At 57.9% G+C, this 21,350-nt stretch overlaps 1 protein-coding gene across 5 annotated transcripts in view; it reads left to right on the top strand.

Moving 5' to 3' along the window:
- The first annotated feature begins 795 nt into the window (after positions 1-795).
- TRPV4 (transient receptor potential cation channel subfamily V member 4) overlaps positions 796-21,350 on the top strand; it is a 37,871-nt gene continuing 17,316 nt past the window's right edge. For 3 of the 5 annotated variants that reach the window (XM_069496944.1, XM_069496942.1, XM_069496943.1), the window contains exons 1-2: positions 15,867-16,269; positions 19,458-19,630. In XM_069496944.1, the coding sequence (XP_069353045.1) occupies positions 15,887-16,269; positions 19,458-19,630 (556 nt within the window). In that variant the 5' untranslated portion in view covers positions 15,867-15,886. Of the gene's footprint in view, positions 845-15,866; positions 16,270-19,457; positions 19,631-21,350 lie in introns of those variants that run through there. The other 2 variants (XM_069496940.1, XM_069496941.1) reach the window with 2 other exon arrangements.

The raw sequence follows: 21,350 nt of genomic DNA, 5'->3' as shown, positions 1-21,350 counted from the left end.
TGACTGTGAGATGGGGATTTTCTACGCCCCACTCTCCGGCAGGGACACTGAGGCACGGAGGCGAAGGGATCTGCCTAGGGCCGCTGGGCTGGTGAGCCACACAGCCGAGGTCTGGGCCCGCTAGGCTTTCCAACCCTCCCTGGCGGAAGTGAGCTGCCCGTCCTGGGAGGTATGCAAGTGAACTCGGCGCTGGGTAGAGGACTTGGATACGTGCTGGGGCCTCACCTTCGTCGTCCAATAAGAAATCGCCTACTCCGCCCCAGGCTCGGTTGTGAGCGCTGGTTAAAGATGAAGAAGAAAAGCTCACATTTATTTTCTCCTAAATTATCACTGTCTGTAACTCAGGTGCCTCCCCTGTCGGACCGAGTGCGGGGATCCAGGGCAAATCCGCCCCTGAGCGAATTGTTTGCTGAATGAATGAATGAGCGAATGCAAGGAGGAACCAGCCGGGATGCCCATTCAGGGTGGCCCGAAATCACTGCAAGACCGAGTCAGAGCCGGTTCCGACCAGAGCCCGCTCTAACAAGCGCCTGCCGCTCTACCCGCGGACCGTGACGCCCATTTTCCAGGTGGGCAAACTGAGGCACGCGCCCCCCGCCTCCCGCGCAGGAGCGCCCGGCCCGGGGGCGGGCAGGAGGGGTGGGAGCGGGGCCGCCCCTTCCACCCCCCGCGCCCGGGCGGGTCCGGGGCCGGCCGGGTGGGCGTGGTGCGGCCGGGGGCGGCGCGCGGCGGCTGGAACTTGAGCCCGGGGAGGAGGGACGCGGCGGCGGGCAGGCGCCGGGCGGGCCGGCCGGGATTCAGGAAGCGCCGCGCTCCCGGCCGCCGGCGGCCAGCCGTCCCGGAGGTGAGTGGGGTCCCCGGGGGGCGGCTCGGCCGAGGCCCCCTCGCGCCCCTGGGGACGTCTCCGGGGCCCGTCCGGCTGCGGAGGGTCCCGAGGCTCTGAGTCCCGGCCAGGGGCGCGGGAGGCGCAGGCGGCTCCGCTGAGTGCCCTCGGGCGGCCTCCAGCTCTCCGGGCCTCGGTTTGATCACCTGTGAAATGGGCGCCCACGTGGGTCCTGCGGCAGCAGCTGGGGAAGGGAGGTCTCCGGCTCCTTGAGACCCCAAGGCGGGGAACCGAAGGCCAGGCGGCCTTAAGCCCACCTTGGTGGGGGGCATCCCATCTTGGGGGACTGGAAAGAGGGATGCGGGGTGCTGAGATTTGCTCTTGGCCTCTGAGCAAGCTGGAGGGGATTGGGAGTCTAGAGCTTCCAAAGGCCACTTCTTGGTTACTGAGTCCCAGAGAAATAGCTGCCTTTTCCTCCAAGAGACAGGAAAATCCTTAACCTCTAGTTCCGCCCTGAACCCCCTGGGAGGTCCCTGGGGACAGAGAGACCTCCCACGCTCACACTTGCCTGGAAATACCAACCACAGACCGTTCTTTGAGCTGCCTATTCCTCCAGCCCTGCCCAGCCCCAGCCGCTCCCTCTGACTGTTCTTTCCGTTTTGCAGATAGGGAAACTGAGGCCTGGGTTGGGGATGTTGCCAAGTGTTATTTCAACCCAAGAGCTGGCCGGCTCCAAAGGCCTCCCCAGCACACCAGGTGGCCTGGGGACAGGCCGAGGCCAGCTCTGCACGCAGGGCCTGGAGCCCAGGGGGTGCCTGGGAAGTGTCGGGGAGGGGTGGGCCTGGTGGCTGTTCTGACTCAGCTTCCAAAACAAGGGCCTCTGTCGGGGGAGGGGGGGGCGTGGACCCTGAAGTTCTAAGCAGGGTCCGCGTGCGCTTTGTTCTGGGCTGCTAAGCACTAGAGGACTTCAGCTCTGCCACGCTGGCCTGGGGCAAGGGCAGAGGGGGTAACTCGGGGACTGTCTCTTGAGGAGGGGGACGAGGTGGTCTCTCTAGGGAACCGGGTAGAAGGATCAGGCCAGGGTCACCTGCGGGGTTAAGAGCAGCCCTGTGTGGGCCTCTGGGTGTGCTCTGCCATCCCCTAGCGTGTGACCTTGGGCCGGTCCCTTAGCTGTCTGAGCCGTGTCCTCCCACCTGTAATACGGGGGTAGCTTGAGGGCAGTCCCCTTGGGCTGTCGTGAGGACTGAGGGCCTTCGGTGAGCCTGGCCCAGGCAGCAGTAGCTGTGATTGTTGTCGTGGCTGTCGTTGCCCCAAACATTTTCCAAATGGAACAGGGTGAGAAAAGGCGATTGGCCGTTTCCACATTTCTCTAGTTCGTGCAGTTTGAAGATCGGTGGGCAAGGCTGGGACCCCTGCTTCCCGCCGCGACTGGGGAATGGCCGGGAGATGGGGCTCCCAAGCACGGGTGGCAGGTGGCAGTCGTAGTTCCATCTGCTTTACTTTGCAAAACCAAGGCAGGTTGTTTGAAAGTGGAGGTTACCAGGGAATGGTCGCCCCGGAAGAGAGAGCGTGAGGCCCCCCGGGAAGGATGGGTTACAGGAGCTCCTGCGGACACGCCTGGGGTTCCTCGGGGCGGAATCCGGGCACCTCGGATCCAGGGAAGGGGCTGCGGCGGCTGCTCCGTCTCATCTGGTGCAAGCAGGCCTCAGCCACTGTCCCCCCAGCAAACGCCCCCGGAAAGCTCACCTGTGCCAGCTCTGGGCTGAAGCTGGAGCATCGCGATGCCTTGGCCCCCGCGTAGCTGGGGCCCGAAGGCTGTGACTCCAGACACCAGAGGGACGAGGAAGGGCTGCCCCTCCCTGAGACCGGGATTGTCCCTCGTGCAGCTGTGGCCTTTGGGTGGGGGCAGCACCCCCACCTGGCCTGCGGGCACCTAGCAAGGTGTGCACACCTATGGTGGATGCTTGGTGACTCCGTGCTATTGAATGAAGGGGGCGGGAGAGTGCCGTAGACGGAGGGGGCAGATCCAGGAAGGATGGACTTGATCGGCGGTGTTTGAGCCGCGCCTTAAAGACTAAACGCACAAGTAGCGGAAAGGGCGTTCAGGCAAAGGGAAAGGCCCGGCGAGGCCGCGGCTTTTCCGTGTTACCAGGGGGGCAGGCCCGGGCTTTGCAGAGCAGCCGAGAAACCATTCTGTTGGTCTGGGGCGTGTGACGTGAACAGGAAGGGCAAGGAATCAGACAGGCAGAGGCTAAGTGGGACCCAGAAACCCTAAAAGTCCAGGCTGGGAGGGATGTGGTTGTTTGTGTGTTCTAGAAAGTTCCTCTGGCTGCAGAGTGGGCAGATTGGAGAGGACCAGACGGGGAGGCTGGTCCCAAAGCTGGGGAAGTCGTTTGGGCCCAAGGGTGGGGAGTGGAAGGACATGCAGAGTTGGCCTCACTGCCTGGCACATAGTAGGTGCTCAGTTAATATCTCCTGCGCGGTTGACTGAGCAAATACTTTTGAGAGGGCCTGCGTTCTTTGAGCTCCTTTGTTCCTACAGGGATGGGGTCCCCGTGAAGTGGGCATCTGTGCCCCTCATAGGTCACTGACCCTGCTGTCTGCCTCAGTTTCCCCCTAATCAATTCTGGGAAAGACACTCCAGTCCCTTGTCCAAATTATAGGGACCTGGGTAACAGCTCCTTTTCTTGTCACCGATACGGTCTGGAGAGCCGAGGAAACATTTCTTTCATGCCAGCCACCCTCTGGAACGCTCCGCATCACCAATTTGGAGCGGAATTCACCTGTTAAAGATTAATTCCGATCTCTTGAGATGCTTGTGGTCCTGGGCGCTGCTGCAGGCTCTGGAACTCTCGGTGCAAGGTTCTGTCTGGCTTCAGCCAGGCCTGGGCTGCATTCACAGCTATTACGGGGCTGGCAAGCATTTATCGAGGACTTACTGTGTGCCAGGCACTCTCAGTGTATTTGGATACAAAACGATTATTGTACCCATTTCTCGGAGGGCAGAACTGAGGTCTGGAGGGTGAAGTCACTTGCCTAGAGTCTCTCAGCTGGGAAAGGGCAGAGCTGGGAGCTGAATCCCATTTGTCCTATTCCAAAATTCATGCCCTTAACTTTCAAGGTGGCCTGTCCCCAGTTGTCTGGCCCTTCCCCGGGGTGCCCAGAGTCACAGGGAAGAGGCTCTGCAGTATAGAGATAAGAACCTGAATCGCTCAGACAGGCCTGGGCTTAAACCCTAGGCCCGCTGCTCCCTTTCTGGGGGAGCTTAGAGAAGTCACCTGGCCTCTCTGAGCCTCAGTTTCCTCATCTGTCAAAGGGGCTCCCAGTTCTGACTTTGCAAGGACGATCCAAGGCACAAATGGGGCTCCGAAGCCCAGGTCGTCTCATCCAGTGTCAGCCCCCCTCGTGCCCCGCCTGTGCCAGCGCATGTTTTCCCCCAGGCCGTGCTCTGAGAGCCCCTCCATGCCAGGTGGGTGGGCGGGAGGTAGTGAGGGCAGAGCTAGGCTTGCATTTGGACAAAGGTTGCTGCCTTTGCAGCTGCAAAATATTTACGGGCATTGACCGAGTGCCAAGAGCCGTCAACATTTCCTACTTTCCTGATCTGATGCTTAGAAACTAGGGCCAGGGCCCAACTGCCCGGCTTCAAATCCCAGCCTCTGATAAGTTGCCTTACTCCTTTGGCCTCAGTTTGCTCATCCATGCCATGGGCGTAATGACAGTGCCTGCCCTGCTGGGTGGTTGTGGACAGTCTTCAGCACAACATAGATTGCTCAGTTTAAAGCCAAAACTGTCAGCGGACGGTCACTTCAGAGGTGTCCCCGCCTCACCCCCACTGGAGGTGGGCAGGGGCGGGAATGCTGAGCCCCATTTTACAGATGAGGAAACTGAGACACAGAGAGAAGCCACTTACCAGCTGGCTTGTGGCAGAGCTGGACCTGGAAGCCAGATCTGAGTGACTCTGGTCCCCGAAAAGCTCAGTGGCCGGCGTAGCTTCCTACCTGGAAAGTGACTCTGGACTCACCCATCTTGGAGTCTGACCCACCTCAGTGCACCTCCCAGCTCTGCCACTCGCTGCTCTGTGACCTCAGGAAGTGGCTTAACCTCTCTGATCCTGGGGCTGCCACCTGGGGTTTGCTGGGGGTCAGAACTCTGCGTCTCCTGCCCTGGCCTGGACTTCCCCTGCCGTGGGTGTCCTGGGGTCCTGTGCGTGGTACCCAGGACGGGAGGAATGAGGAAGGGAGATGACCGTCACTTTCACTGTGACTCCGACTTCCTTCTCTCCCCTGAGCCTCCTCCTGACTGCTGGCTTCCCCTTTCTGCCCGAGCCCTGGCTGCTGCTGGCGGGTGACGCCACCTCCCCGAGCGTGTGTCCTCCTCGGTACGGGAGGAGATCACACGAGATCACGCCAGGCCCCCGCGGGTCTCCCGATGAGGTCAGGGCATTGGAAAGGCCACAGGAGGGGGCGAGGGCTCAGGGGGCAGACGGGCGGGCCGTTGAGCAGACGGGAATATTCTTATTTTTCTTTGGGTGGTGAGTAAGAGCTGCCCCTCCCGCCCCCCCGCCCTGCCTGCCCCCTGCACAAAGGGCCCCTCAGTCTCACCGGTCGCCTGTTTTTCCCCGAGGGTGGAGTGGCCTGGGTTCCACCCGCTGCACCAGGAGAGCTGACCACCTTCTGAGCTCCTCCAGGGGGTGTTTGTGTGTGTGTGTGTGTGGGTGGGTGTGTGTGTATGGTGGGTGGGCCCAGTGGGCTCTCGGGTGACCCCAGCAGGCGAGGGTGGGACGGAGGGCACAGAACTGGCTGACCTCAGGCAGGGACCCATCAGTCTGATTCACTCCCGCCTCCCCTTGGCGAAGAGGGCGGGCTCAGGAATACCCGTGGTTAGAGCGAAGGAAGGAAGGAAGGAAGGAAGGATTGGACAGACAGACCAGCAAGGCAGAGACATCGGAAGAAACCACCTGCTCGGATACAGCCTCCGGCTCTGAGACCTAGTGGGCTTGGGCGAGTCCTGGCCTGTCCCCGTCTTGCCGAGCCTTAGTTGCCTCATCTGCAAAATGGGCTCACCCTCTGGGAGGTGTTGCATCTCATAGGTCAGAGGGCCCTGTACATAGTAGGTGCTCAGTAAACTATCTGTTATAGGACAGGAGGGGAGAAGTTAGTTGGGCAGAGGTTCAGCTTTGGAGACCTGTCTGCCCTGGGGACAATGACTAAGCTTGTCTCTGACGCCTTCCGTCTGCATTCATTCACTCAGCAAATATATCTTGAGCAGCTACTACGTGCCAGGCCCTGTTCTAAGCATCAGGGACTCAGCAGTGACCAGAACAGAAGACAGTCCCTGCCCTCCTAGGGCTTTCGTCCGGGTAACCTCATTCCACACACAGTGCTTTGAGGCTCTGATACCCACAGTGACCAAGCAACCCAGCGGTGGGTGCTGGGATTAGCTCCCTTTTAGAGGGGAGGAAGTGGAGGCTCAGAGAGGTCAGGTGATACACCTGGGGTCACACAGCTAGTAAGTGGCAAAGCCAAGATTCAAACTCCAAGCCTGTCTGCCTGCAGCCTCCCAGCTTGTCCCCACAGTGCCACCCTGCCCTGCTGAGTTCAAGGGACACGGCATTCAGAAGGGTGGCCCCGGGAGGGGGCTTTGTAGACCCAAATGGACGAACTCAAATGGATTTAAAAGCAGACGGTTGGAACCCTAGCCACATTCCCTTCCTGTTGAGTGGGGACCTCAGCTGGGCCTCTTGCTCTCTCTGAGCCTCAGTTTGCTCATCTGTGAAATGGGGCTAACCACAAAGCCTACTTCAAACGAGAGATCAATGTGAAAGTCCTCAGCAAGTGGCAGGTGTTAGATAGATGTCACCCTTACTTCCTTTCTCCCAGGACTCAGTTTATTCATCTGGGAGTGGGGAAAATATCGCCTAACTTCTAGCGTTATTATTTGGATCAAAAAGAGGTAGAAGGTTCTGTGTCAAGGGTACCAATGAGGAGAGGTCCCTGCCGATGGTGGGGTTTCAGGCATGAGCTGTAGCCGTGATTCCAAGCAGTTACCCCGGAGACAGCGGCCTTGGCATAGGCTGGTGGGAGGCGAGCTAGGGCAGGGAGAGGATCTCAAACTGGTTTTCTGCTGCCTCGGGCTCCCTTCCCCGACTCCCGCCCAGCGCATTCATCATGGGTGTCTGCCCCTCCGTGGATTTGGCAGACTCGGGACTTTTGCTCCTAGGAACGGGGTGGAGGAATGTACGCATGGATGGGTGGATGTCCTGTCCCCTCCGGGCCTCAGTCTCCCCGCCGGAAAATGGAGCAGATCCTGCCCCGACAGCCGTCCAGAGATGGCGAGAGGTGGAAGCGAGGCGGTGAGAAAACCTTTTCCGAAGGCGAGGTCCCTGCAGAGTCACGAGCCCTGGCCTCAGAGCCCAGAAGTCTGGGTTCCGGCACCTGCTCTGTCCTGACCTCTCTGGGCCTCATCTTCCCCTGCTCCATGGAGGGATTGTTAACGACAATAACAGGAGCAGCTGCCGTTTATTGAGCACTTACTTAGTGCCAGGCACTGTGCTGAACTCTCGAATTATCACATTTCATCCTCGCAACGGCCCTTTGGGGTAGGAGCTGTTATTGTATTTTTTAATTTAAAAAGCATAAGGCTGGGCGTGGTGGCTCACCGCTGTAATCCCAGCACTTTGAGAGGCTGAGGCAGGAGTTTGAGACCAGCCTGGGCAACATAGTGAGACTCCGTCTCTACAAAAAATTAAAAAACCTAGCTGGGCGTGATGGCACATGCCTATAGTCCCAGCTACTTGGGAGGCTGAGGGAAGAGGTTCACTGAAGCCTGGGAGTTTGAGGCTGCAGTGAGCTATGATCACACTGCTGTATTCCAGCCTGAGCAACAGAGCAAGATCCTGTCTCTAAAAAAATAGAAAATCAATAAAGCATGAATATACAGTACACTAAATAATTATGGACCAAACAGGTGAACCCCTTGCAGGTGGTAGTAATTGTTACCCCCATTTCACAGATGAGGAAAGTGAGGCCCAGAGAGGAGAAATGACTTGCTCACGACCCTACAGCCAGCGAGTGGCCGGTGGGGAGTAGAACATAGATTGGGTGATGTCCCCAAACTACAAAATCCGCGCTGGGGCTCTCTGGAGCTGTGACTGTCCCCTAGGACAGGGGCTGGGCCAGGGAGAAGGAGGTCCTAAGGTTTTGAGGCCCTCCCTTCTCCCGGGCTGGAGCTGGGTAGCGTTGCGCTCCAGGCAGGGCTGAGTCCGAGAGGGTGGACTCTGGGTGCTGTGCTCTCCTGGGAGGGAGGGGAGGCGGGGGGGCGGGGTCCCTGGAGCCTCCTGGGACAGGGACTTCATATCCCTGTTGCTCCTACCGGGTTCCAGGCCCCGTGCTAAACCCTGCATGTGTGTTTAATTTTGATGACATCCCCATGTTGCAACCAGGAAACTGAGGCTCAAGGAGGGAGGCAACTTGTCCAGCGTCACCAAGCCTGGAAGGGTTATTGAGATGTAATTTACAAGCCACGCAACTCAGCTTGTTGGAGTGTACCGTTCAGTGGTTTCCTAGCGTACTCAGAGTTGGACAGACATCGCCACCGTCTGATTCATATTCATCGCCCTAAAGGGGAACCTCATACCCGTTAGCAGTCACCACGCTCCTCCTGCGACAGCTAATCTGCTCTCTGTCTCTGCGGATTTGCCTGTTCTGGGCATTTCCTACAAATGGAATCCTACAATATGTGGCCTTTTGTGTCTGCACGGTGCGTGCTCTTAACCGTTAAGCCACGCTGCCTCCCGGTGGCCCCCTCCCCAGGGCTGGGGACCCTGGGAACTGAATCAGTCCCCGTGGAAGCTCAGAGCGGTGCCTGTGTGCCCAGTGGGCGTCCCTCCAGCCAAGGGCTTGCAGAATGACTGAGTGACTGCGGTGGCCATGCTGGGGCCCGGTGAGTCACCCCAGCCCTGCCCTGCCTCGGTGATGTGAGCATGAGGGGGCCACGCTCCTGCACAGGGAGGGGGACCCGGCAGGACACTGGGGCTCTGTCTGCCCCGGACAGGCAGCCACTGTGCGGCAGACAGGAAGCGGGCTGGGCCGGGACCTGCTAGGTAAATACGGGCCGGGCCGGGGAAGGTGCTGGGCGTGGCGTGATGTCCCCTGCTGCCGCCTGCCAGGGGCCTGGGAGCCGTGGGCAGCCTGGCAGGCCACAGGTTTCGCCAGGCCAAGGCGCTGAGCTCCCAGCCAGCTGCTCCGCAGTGGCTGCCAGAGGCCACCTCCCGGGCCGCAGATCCAGCCACTCGGTCATAGGCCTGCCCTGGTCCTCGCTTGTTTTGTTCGTCCATCCCCTGACGACACTGAGAATGCACCGATGATGATGATGATGCCAGCAGCGGCCACCCCGTACTGAGCACGCGCTCCGTGCCGGGTGCTGGGCTCAGTGTTTCACACACTTGATCTCATTTAACCCTCACGACAGTGCCCTGGGGTAGGTGCTACAATCGTTGCCATTTTACAGGTGGGGAAACTGAGGCACAGGCAGGCCAGGTGGTGACTTGCCCAGGGTCACACAGCTGGTGAATCGGCGGTCCCTCTCCAAGGATGGCGGTCCCCGCTCTCCCCCTCCCCCATGCCGGTTTTCTCCCAGCCCCTCCTCCCACACATCCCTCCCAGGGTCCCCTCGTCCTTGCAAGGTGCCCGTCAGAGGCACAGGTCCTGGGGACACGCAGGTTCTAATCCGGCTTCCCCCTCTCTGGAACAGGGCAGCCCCAGACGGGTGACTTTGCTTCTCTGAGCCTCAGTTTCCTCTTCTGGAAGGTGGGGGGTTGGATGCATCTGGTACTTTCTCTCCAGCACCGGCAAACCTCGGGGTCCTTGTCCTCCCGGTCCCTTCCCCGCCCACTTGGCCCCTCCAAGAGTGACCTGCGTTTATCCGGGGGTCCGGCAGGAAGTGGGGGCCCACAGGTTGGCCACGGAGCCCTGGGAGGGGGAGGGCGCACACTGGGTCTGTCTGGGAGCCCCGCACCTCCCCCGTGGGCTGCCTCCTCCACGTCTGCACCCCCACCGGCCCAGCACCCCTCTTTCCCCCCTTCCTGCCTTTCCTCTTCCTCCGTGCACCCCACGCTTCCCTGTCACACCTTCGTCCTCGCTGCCTGTCCCTGTCCCTTCACGATTCATGCCGCTTCCCCCCACCCGCCGTCTGCACCCTCCCAGAACTTAAGAGGTCCTTGGTCTTATAGTCTAAGAAAACAAATATCCACTGGTGTCCCCTTCTGGCTCTGCACGATGCTAACTGCTGGGGCCGCGGGGGACACAAAGTAGTCCCTGCCTCATGGAACTCAGATTCTATAGGGAAGAAAGGAGACGAGTAAAAGAGTAAGTAAATGTCAAAGTTTAATCATGGGAGGGTCCTAGAGGGAGGCACGTGTGGCTCCGAGAGTGAACAGCGAGGCAGCTGGTTTGGACGGGGGCCAGGAGGGCTCTCAGGGACGAGACCTGGGGGGAAGGGGGCAGCCAGGGAAGGAGGGGCACTGCGGGCAGAGGGGACAGCCGTCTGCCTTGCCTCCTAGACTGCGGGTTCTCCGAGGTTCCACTCGTATGTCTGCCTCGGCGCCCTGCAAACAGGTGGCACTCAACTGATGCCTGTTGGAGTGAATTCATCCCAGAACAGAGGGAACGTGAGGAAGCAGCTCCCTGCAATCCTTCCCCCTGGGGCAGAGCAGCCCTGCATGCCCAAACTTGTCCCCAGGTTTAAGCCGCTTTCCTTGGTCACGTAATCAGGAGGACGGGATTTGATAAATGTGCCAGGGTTTCCATGAGGTCAGGCAAAGCCTCGGGTGACCTGGAGGAGGGGCCCTGCTTCCACCCTTCCCGAGCGAGCGGGGGTAGGGGATGGAGCCTGAGACCTCCCCCTCCGTCGCATCCGCATCCGGGTTCTAGAGAGAAGACACCTGCCGTGCCCTTGGCAGTTTGTCGGGACCTTGCTCTGTGCCAGGCATTTATCTCAACCGATACACGCATGACAATCCTATTAAGAGCTCGGGCACAGGAGAGGCAAGTAGAGCTCAGAGAGTAACTTGCTCAAGCTCACCCAGCTGATGAGCGGCGGGCCTGGGACCAGCTCCCTGGCGTGTCTGATGTCAAGTTCACGATTTTTCTAGCCCTGCTGGTTCTGGGGGCCGTGAGAACAGAATGCAGGACCTTTGGTTGTGTCCCCAGAAGCCTGGGGCCTGTGTCCAGGGCAGAGAGGAAGGCTGGTGACTCTGGCTCAGCCCTGTCTGTGTCTCTTAACCCTACTGAGGACCCCCGCACCCCTCGCTCGGCCACGCCTGAGCCCTTCTGGTCTACACGGGTTTCTTTGTTTGTTTATTTTGTTGTTTTGTTTTGAGACAGAGTCTCACTCTGTTGCCCGGGCTAGAGTGCCGTGGCGTCAGCCTAGCTCACAGCAACCTCAAACTCCTGGGCTGAAGCCATCCTCCTGCCTCAGCCTCCCGAGTAGCAGGGACTACAGGCATGTGCCACCATGCCCAGCTGATTTTTTCTATATATATTTTTAGTTGTCCAGATAATTTCTTGCTATTTTTGGTAGAGACGGATTCTTGCTCTTGCTCAGGCTGGTCTCGAACTCCTGAGCTCAAACGATCCTCCCACCTCGGCCTCCCAGAGTGCTAGGATTACAGGCGTGAGCCACCGCGCCCGGCCTACATGGGTCTTTGCACCACTGGACATGCCCTGCTCCTTGGTTCGTCCCGTCTATGCTGTTTCCCCATGGGAAGGCCAGCCAGGAGGGGTGTTTATCCATTTTGTCCACGTGTGTCCGCAGTACCTAGCACGGTGCCTGGCACACAGTAGGCGCTCAGTAAGCACGGGTGGAATGAATGAGTAGATCACTGCTTTCTACTCCTGCCCCTCGGGTCCCAAGATCCAGCTCTGTCTTGTCCCCGCCCTCCCACAACCACCGTCTGTGTGTGGACCGCAGCCTGGTGTGTGTGTGTATATATTCAAAAAAAAGTTTTGGAGGCTTAAAAATGTTTGAAAACCGCTGTTTCGAGTGAACGCAGCTGCGAAGCTGTTCTTGTGTGGGGTGTTCACGCTCATGCGTGAACGTCCTTGGTTGCACCCCTGAGGTCACCTGGTGCCAGCCGGGAGCTGCCCGCCACAGGGGCACTCGCGTGGTAGGAGGTGTCTGTGAGCCTGCGGGGCACAGAGGGTCCCCACGCCTGCCCGCGGTGGGCCCAGCACACGCACACACACGCACGGAGAAAGGCAGGAAGAAACGTATACAGCAGGCACACTCGCACAGACCCATGTGGACTCACCCAGGCTCTCAGCCGCCCTGTCCCCACCTGTGCCCCGCCTCCCCTCCTAAGCCTGGCACGAGTTTGGAATGTGTAATAACAGCCTTCGGGGCAAATTAGAACAGGGAGTGAACTCTCTCCCCAACCGCAGAGAACAGGGCAGTGTTTTCAGACGGGATCGCCACAGGGCGGCAGAGCTGGCTGTGCGTGTGTGTGTGTGTGTGTGTGTGTGTACATGCAAGCTGGTGTGTGCACACTCTTGGGTGGTGTGATATGGAAGGAGCCCGGGGTTAGGAGTCCAGACACTTTCTTCAAGGCCATTGGCTCCCTGGGTGGGCCTCTCGGAGCCTCAGTTTCCTCTGCTGTAAAATGGGAGCAGTAGCCTCGCTTTGCCGACCACGTTCCTGGGGCTTAAATCGGGGACAGGCTGGGAGGGGCCTGGTGGGTTTTACCGTCGTGGCTATAAGATGCCGGGCTGCAGTCCTGCCACGCGTGTGCGTGTCTCGGGGGTCGGGGAGTGGGAGGACAGCAAAGTCAGGACCAGATCATGGTGGCGGTGATGGTTTAACGTGACAAGAACCAATATTATCAAGTGTGTATTGGGTCATGGGACACGTGACCTGCCTTATCTCCCAGGGGCCCTAGGAGATAGGGGCTGTTATCACAGCCCCCATTTTACAGGTCGAGAGAGCAGGATGGGTTGGTAGTAACAATTCTTACCTCCCAGTGTGGTTGTGAAGCTTGACGAGACACCATAAGGGCTTGGCGCGGGACATGTCACCCAGAACATGCGCAGTCAACAGCCCAGGTAGCCTGGGCTCTGCAGCCGACTGCCCACATTTGAATCCTGCCTCTCTCACTAGCCTGTTGTGTGACCTCAGGCAAGTCATTTATCCTCTCGGAGCCTCAGTTTCCTCATCTGTAAAATGGGCATGATAACAGTACCCATCTCCAGGCCAGGGTTTCGCAACTTCAGCCTTACTGCCGTTTCGGGCTGGGTCATTCTTTGTGGTGTGGGGCTGTCGTGTGCCTGTAGGATGTTCAGCGGCATCCCCCGGCCTTGACCTACTAGGCGCCAGCAGCTCTTGTCTCTTCCCCATACAGTTGTGACAACCAAACATGGTATCGGCTGTCAGATGTCCCTGGGGGGGGGGGCGGAACAAGCCCCGTTGAGTGCCCCTGGCTAGGGTCCCCGTGAGGACTGGACGAGCAAGCGTGTGTAAAGCACTGAGCCCCGTGCCTGGCACAGCACGAGCTACACGGTCCCGGTGATTATGAATTATTTCGTAATTATTATTTTATCCTCATTAGAATGCTAACCACGATCACTATGTGACTTGCTCAAGGCTACGCAGCAGCCAGTGAGATTGCAAGTGGCTAAGAGGCGATTTGAACCCGGGCCTGGCTGACTCCGGACCCTGCCATTTTGGAGCCCCCCAAACCTGGGATGCCATCCAGGTTGGGTCCTTAGGGGAGGAGGTGCAGGCATGGTGGGAGGGACTGGAGGGACCTCCTGGCTTCCATCTCTGGCCTTGGGAGCCCCCTGAGGTGGGGGGGGGGTGTTCCACTAGGCCCTGGGGGGTGCCATGGTGATGTGCCGACGTCTCTTCTCCCCCGGCCTTAGGGTCCCCAGTGAGGCGAACAGGCTGTGCTGGGAGAATCTAGTCTCCTTCTACGCCTGGGCCCCTACGGTTACCCCTCCTGCGTCAGCACACCCCCATTCCTGCAGAGCAAAGTCGTAATTCACGTGGCAGCCACGAGGGGCCGAGAGGATCCAGGTTTCCCTCTCCTACCTGGCAGATGGACGGGACCTGATGTCCCCAGAGGTCCTACTAGGTGCTTGCGCTGCGTGGTTGCCTCGCATACCTGAGGACCCTAGGAGGAGGCGTGGTCGCCCCAGTGTTGCAGGTGGGAAAACTGAGGCCCGGAGAGAAGTGATTTGCACAAGCTCACGCCGCTGCTAGTGACCAGGCCAAGAGAGGAAGCCGGCGTGTCTGCTTTCAGAAGCTGCGCTGGCCCTTCCTTCTTCCCTGGGTTGTGATAACTGACAGCCCCCAGGCTAATCCCAGGGCCAGCCCTGGATGTGTCTGGTCTCATTGCCCACTGCCTGCAGCCTGCAGCCTGATGGAGAAGCTACTGCAATTGCACCCATTTTACAGATGAGGAAATGGAGGCTCGGGGAGCTCGAGTGAAATGGCTAAGGTCACATGACATGTAAATAGCAGAGCTGGGATTAGAACCCAGGCCTGAAGGCCTCCAAAGGCCAGGCTCTCCGTCCCCACTGGTGTCCAGAGGGGAGCCAGCCCCCGGCAGGAGCTCCGATCGTCTGTGTCCTGTGGCACCCGCCAAGGGAGGCCTCTTGCTGTGGCCCTGCCTCTCTGATCCAAGCCTTCCCTCCTGGCGGCCACAGAACAAACAAGGTGGGAACCAGTTTATTTGTTCTTCTACATGCGTGTCAGGCAGGGAGGGGGACACAGACAAGAGAGGGCTTTTCAGAGGTGCCCCGGCCTCCCGGGAGGGCTGGTCAGGGTTCCAGGAAAGTCGCCGTCAGTGCCCGGCCCCGCCCGGCCGGCAGCGTGCTGCGGAGGGCAGGGTGCCGGGCCAGCCGGCGGGGCCGTGCCCCTCCCGTGCCCTTGCTCCTGGCCAAGCCTGGTGCCCGGGAGCCAGAGAGACCTGCTTCAAGCCCAGCTCTGCTCCCCACAAGCTGTGTGACTGTCCCTCCTGAAGCCCAGTTTCCTCACCTGAGAAACGGAACCGATGACACTTTTGTCATAAGCTTGTCTGTTCGAGTGGCGCCCGTCTAGGTGCCAGGGACTTCGGGGTGAACAAGACAGATGCATTTGCTACCTCCTGGTGTCCTGGCGCTCACAGCCTGCGAATTATGTCTCTCAAGAACAACTAGGATAAAAGCTCCCAGGACACCAGTGTGGAGCCTGACAGCGAGTGTAGGAGGGTCAGGGAGGGCTTCCCGGAGGAAGGGACAATTGAGCCGGCACAAGGTGGGTAGGAGTTAACCAGGCAAAGACGGGAGGGAAGGGACCGGCACTTTGCACTGGGGAGCAGAGTTTGTGTGCTGTGGGAAGTCCACTAAAGTCCTGGAGCCTCAGTTTCCTGTTCTGTAAAATGGGGTCCATACCGATGGTGTTAGATGAGGAAATTGAGGACTAATAGGCCCACGCAGTAGGTTCTCAGCACCTCCGTGCCCAGAGCACACGGTTAATGGTTCTGCTTCGGTAGGTGCTTAATGTGTGCCAGGCACTGCTGCACAGTCCATGGGAATGCATGTTCTCTGCTAGTTTTCCCCATGAGGCTTAGACATCCCCATTTTACAGATGGGGAAACTGAGGCTGGGAAATGTTGACTTGGCCAACGTCATGCAGTGGCTAAGTGTGGAGCCTGGATTTGAACCCTGCTCTGTGGGGCTCCGAAGCTGGCTTGGTGGGTCAGCCGTAGGCCTCGGGCTCCAGGTTTGGGGTCCCGGTGTGACTCTGAGGCCCATCCTTTTCCCGCTAATGCCCAGGGTAGCTGGACCCAAGGCCAACTTGTGTTTCCACGTTCCTGAAAGAGGCCCCTGTTGCAGCTCCCGCCTGGGGCTGGCGGCCAACCACATCTGGGAGTGGCCACCCTGCACCCCTGTCATTACAACGGTGGCTTTGAAGCAGTTGGCAGCAGTGCTGCTTGGCCACGTGGGAGGGGGCTTCCTGGAGTGCCCACTCCTGGCTGGGCTCTGCCTGACTCCCTCCCGTTCCCTTGCAGGCTGAGCAGTGCAGACGGGCATGGCGGATCCCAGCGAAGGCCCCCACGCAGGGCCTGGGGAGGCGGCCGAGCCCCCTGGGGACGAGAGCAGCACCGCCGGCGGGGAGGCCTTCCCCCTCTCCTCCCTGGCCAATCTGTTTGAGGGGGAGGATGGCTCTCCTTCGCCACCGGCCGATGCCGGTCGCCCCACTGGCCCAGGCGATGGGCGACCAAACCTGCGCATGAAGTTCCAGGGCGCCTTCCGCAAGGGGGTGCCCAACCCCATCGACCTGCTGGAGTCCACCCTGTATGAGTCCTCGGTGGTGCCTGGGCCCAAGAAAGCACCCATGGACTCGCTCTTTGACTACGGCACCTATCGTCACCACCCCAGTGACAACAAGCGATGGAGGAGGAAGGTCATAGAGTGAGTATGGCTGGCTGCCTGGCCAGTGGTCTCCCCCTCTGTACTGGATTCATCCATCCATCATCCATCCATCATCCATCCATCCATCCATCATCCATCTATCATCTATCTGTCCATCCATCCATCCATTATCCATCATCCATCCACTCATCTACCTGCCCACCCACCCATCTACCCATCTGTTCACCCTTCCATAGGACGCTTGTCTGTCCATCTGTTTGTCTATACTCTATCCATCCACTCACTCATTTATACAATTGTCTACTCATCTATCTCTTCATTCATTCATCTGCTTTTTTAATCCACCTACCCTTATATACCCCCATCCATCTACTTGTCTGTCCATCCATCCACCCACATAGCCAACCATTTGTTCATTATCATCTATTTATACATATATTTACCCTTCCATCCATCCACCCATCCATCCATCCACCCATCCATCATCCATCCATCATCCATCATCCATCCATCCATCATCCATGCATCATCCATCCACCCATCTACCCACGCACCCACCCATCTACCCATCTGTTCACCCTTCCATAGGACATTTGTCTGTCCATCTGTTTATCTATACTCTATCCACCCACTCACTCATTTATACAATTGTCTACTCATCTATCTCTTCATTCATTCATTCATCTGCTTTTTTAACCCACCTACGCTTATATACCCCCATCCATCTACTTGTCTGTCCATCCATCCACCCACATAGCCAACCATTTGTTCATTATCATCTGCTTATTTATACATATATTTACCCTTCCATCCATCCACCCATCCATCCTTCCACCCATCCATCATCCATCCATTCATCATCCATGTATCCTTTCATCCAGAGCCCCATCTTTCCACTTGCCCATCCATCCACCCATCATCCGTGCACTGAGATGTCTATCTACCCATCCATCCATCCATCCCCTATCTGTCCAGCCATATGCCCATAAGGCCACCCTTCCATTCATCTCCCATTTGCTCATCCACATGCCCACCTGTCCTCCCATCTACCCACGATTTCTATTCATCCAGCCATTCAGCTGTCTGTCAAACTCTTTGTCATTCACTCATTCATTACATTTCTTGGATGGAAGAATAGTTGGATGGATGGATGGATGGGTAGATGGGTGGGTGGATGGATGGATGAATGCCTGATTGCTTGCCTGCCTGCCTTCTTTCTTTTCTCTTTTTCCCTCTTCTAACCACCAGTTCCTTCATCCAGCTCTCTGTCTGTCTATTTGGTCATTCAATCATTTGTTGAGTCATTGACTCATTCATTCATTCACTCACCTTTTCACCCATTTTTCCATCTACTCATCCATCCCTCCCCCCATCCCTCCATCCATCTACCCTCTCCCAGCATACACCCAGCTGCCCCACCTCGTCTTCTCCCAGCATCACCTTCATTCCTGGGCATCCAGTGGCTTTCCTGGGGCTCGGAGAGAGTCAAAAGCCCCGAGGCATTAACCCCTTCTCTCCCACAAAGGAGGCCTGGCTAAAAGAGAAGAAGGAGAGTGGAGAGAAGCCCTGGAGACGGGGTAACAGCGTGTGGCCCCTGCGATGCATTCCATGCCAGGCCCAGCTGGGGACAGGGAGCCTCCTCCTCTTTAGTGTCTGTCTGTTTCCTTACCTTCTCTCTCTCAGTCGTGTTCTTCCTCCACCTGCTCTGTGGCTCAGCATCACTCCCGTGCAGGTGCAAGCTCCGGACACACAGTAGGTGCTCATCGATAATGGTAACATCAGCTAATATTTGTGGAGTGTTTACTGTGTGGTGGGCCCTGGGCAAGGACCTAGGAACATTTGTCTAAAATGTTTGTTGAACGAATAAGTTAATGAGTGAGTTATGGAATGACTGAATGAATGAGAGGCTTTATCTTTTAGTCGGCTGCTCCTTTGTTTTCTCTCTGTCTTTGTCTCATTCAATTTCTGTCTGCCTTAGTAAGTACTCAGTAAATGATTAATAAATGATTATTGGATGGGTCAGTGGGTGGATGGATGGATGGGGAGATGGATGAGTGGATGAATGAATGGATGGATAGGTAGATGTGTGAGTGAATGGATGGATGGATGGATGGATGAATGAATGGATGGATGGGTACGTGGATGGATGAATGGATGGAATGGATGGGTGGATGGATGGGTATGTGGGTGGATGAATGGATGGATGGATGGGTGGATGGGTGAGTGGATAGATGGATGGATGGATGGATAGGTAGATGTGTGAGTGAATGGATGGATGGATGAATGGATGGATGGGTACGTGGATGGATGAGTGGATGGAATGGATGGGTGGATGGATGGGTATGTGGGTGGATGAATGGATGGATAGATGGGTGGATGGATGGGTATGTGGGTGGATGAATGGATGGATGGATGGGTGGATGGATGGGTATGTGGGTGGATGAATGGATGGATGGATGGATGAATGGATGGATGGATGGGTATGTGGGTGGATGAATGGATGGATGGATGGGTGGATGGGTGAGTGGATAGATGGATGGATGGATGGATGGGTAGATGGGTGGGTGGATGGGTGAGTGGTTAAATGGGTAGTTGGGTGCATAGATGGATGGATATGTGGATGGGAGGATGGATGGATGGATGAATGAATGGATGGATGGGCAAATTGTTGGATGGATGGATGGGTGGATGAATGGATGGATGGATGGGTATGTGGGTGGATGAATGGATGGATGGATGGGTGGATGGGTGAGTGGATAGATGGATGGATGGATGGATGGGTAGATGGGTGGGTGGATGGGTGAGTGGTTAAATGGGTAGTTGGGTGCATAGATGGATGGATATGTGGATGGGAGGATGGATGGATGGATGAATGAATGGATGGATGGGCAAATTGTTGGATGGATGGATGGGTGGATGGATGAGTGGATGGTGAGATAGATGGGTGGGTGGATGGGTGGGTGGATGGATGAGTGGATGGTGAGGTGGATAGGTGGGTAGATGGATGGGCTGGCTTGTGTATTTCTTTCTTTCTGTCTGTCTCTACCCACCACGCAGTAGGCACTAGCTTTAGTTTGTTGGATAAAACATTCCTTGGTGTTTCAGCTGTCCCTCCCCACTCTGTCTGGGCCTCCCTAGGGCTTCAGCTGCCCCCCCACCAATCCCTGGGACAGTGGGGCAGGCAGGAGACAAGCTCTCCCATCACTCTGCTTCCCCACCCTCTCCAGGAAGCAGCCGCAGAGCCCCAAAGCCCCCGCCCCCCAGCCGCCCCCCATCCTCAAAGTCTTCAACCGGCCCATCCTCTTTGACATCGTGTCCCGAGGCTCCACTGCTGACCTGGACGGGCTGCTCCCCTTCCTGCTGACCCACAAGAAGCGCCTGACTGACGAGGAGTTCCGGGGTGAGCCACCCAGGCTGTCATAGCCGGCGGGCCAGCCAGGGGTTGGAGGGAGGCCTGGCATTGGGGGACCCCTTCCCCTCAGCATCTTCCCTTGGGTCAGTGGACTGCATTGGCCTGGAAGAGCACTGGACAGGGAGTCTGGTCCTGTGTGTCCTTTACCACTTTACTTAACCTCTCTGGGCCTCAGCCACCTCAGCTTATTCATTCATTCCTCCAGCCCTTATTTATGAAAAGGTTAGTGAAGTAGGTAAGCAGAGTCCACCCACCTGGGTTCGGATCCCACCTCCACCACTTAAGGGATGTTGGCCTCTCTGGGCCTCAGTTTGCTCATCTGTAAACTGGGGATAATAACAGCATAGTCCCGGCCTCTGAGGAGAGATCATCCTGGGAAGCACTGAGTACAGACGGCTGAGGACTCGGAGCTCCTGCTCCCTCTTGAGGAGGGGTCTGGAGGACTGGGCAGGGCATGGGGGCTGGGATCTGGCTTCTACCTCTTGGGGTCTGCCCACCCCCACCCAGCTTTAGGGCATCCTGGCTTTAGGCCTCCCCTCCCCAGGCTGAAGCCCCAGCCCAGATCTCACCCTCCAGCCTCGTCCAGGCTCAGAACACACGCCCCAGGGCACCAGCACCCTCTGCTGCCCAGGCCTCACCTGTAAATCGGGCAACGTGGCCCGTGAGCTCCTCCAACCAAAGCAGCCGCCTACTGTGTGCTGGGCACCAGGTGAGCCATGGTGAACCGGCCACGTGATCCCCACACACCTGTAGACAGTGTCAGGAATCGTGGCGCCTGCTACAGAGAAGGGCCTGTCTCAGGGAGGCCGCACAGTGGGTCTACAGCTGGGGGCTGGGGAAGCTTCAGGGAGGTCGGGAGAGCCCATTTCTTGAGACTTCAGTTACTTTAGATGAAGTACCCAGACTGGGTGACCGAATCCATGGTAGCTCGTCCATGGATACCTTTACGTACCTGAGTCTCGGCACTCAACGGATACAGTGCAGTGTCGTGGTGTGTGTCAAGGAGAATTACTGGATTTATCAAAAACATCTACTCCTGGTGCCTGGCCAGAGGATGAGGCCTTATTTGGGGGACACAAGCTTAGAGTTGTGGGGGGATGGGGCTCCTGTGTCCCCAGAGTATTAATAACTCAGTGACGGTGTGAATAATCTCATTTGGACAGAACCCACATTTAAGCCCCTCCTGGTCCCCCAAGTACGCTTGGCAAAAGCGGGGGCCCTCGAGGCGGACGAATCCTGGGAAATGGGCGAAGGCCCTGGTGGCTTCAGCAGGCAGAGCAGCACCGGGCTGGGCCTGTCCAGGCTTCCTTCCGGCTTCCCCAAGTTCAGGATGGGGGGGGGGGGTCTTAGCCTAGCCGGGGAGCCCCCAGACGAGTGTGTGTCTGTGCATGAGTGTGGGTGGGGGACCCTAAGACAGGCTTGGGGGGTGGGTCCCTGAGATTGTAGACAGCAGTGTGTGTGTGTAGCGCAGATTCACCGTGAAGCTCGGGGCGCTAACTAAGCTTCGGGGCCCCTCGCTGGCCGAGCCCTTCTCAGCCCTGGACCTGAGCCAGGTGCCACAACCTGGATCCGCCCCTGCATGTTTTCCTGGCTAGAGGCTCGTGAGCTCATACGATTCTGGAGGACCCCCTCGGCCCGCACCCCCGCACCAACACACACACACACACACACACACACACACACACACACGCGCGCGCGCGCGCGTGGC

The sequence above is a fragment of the Eulemur rufifrons genome, chromosome 21 (assembly GCF_041146395.1).
Source record: "Eulemur rufifrons isolate Redbay chromosome 21, OSU_ERuf_1, whole genome shotgun sequence".
NCBI lineage: Eukaryota > Metazoa > Chordata > Mammalia > Primates > Lemuridae > Eulemur > Eulemur rufifrons.
The sequence above is the reverse complement of the archived record's forward strand: the minus strand, read 5'-3'. Positions and strand labels throughout refer to the sequence as shown.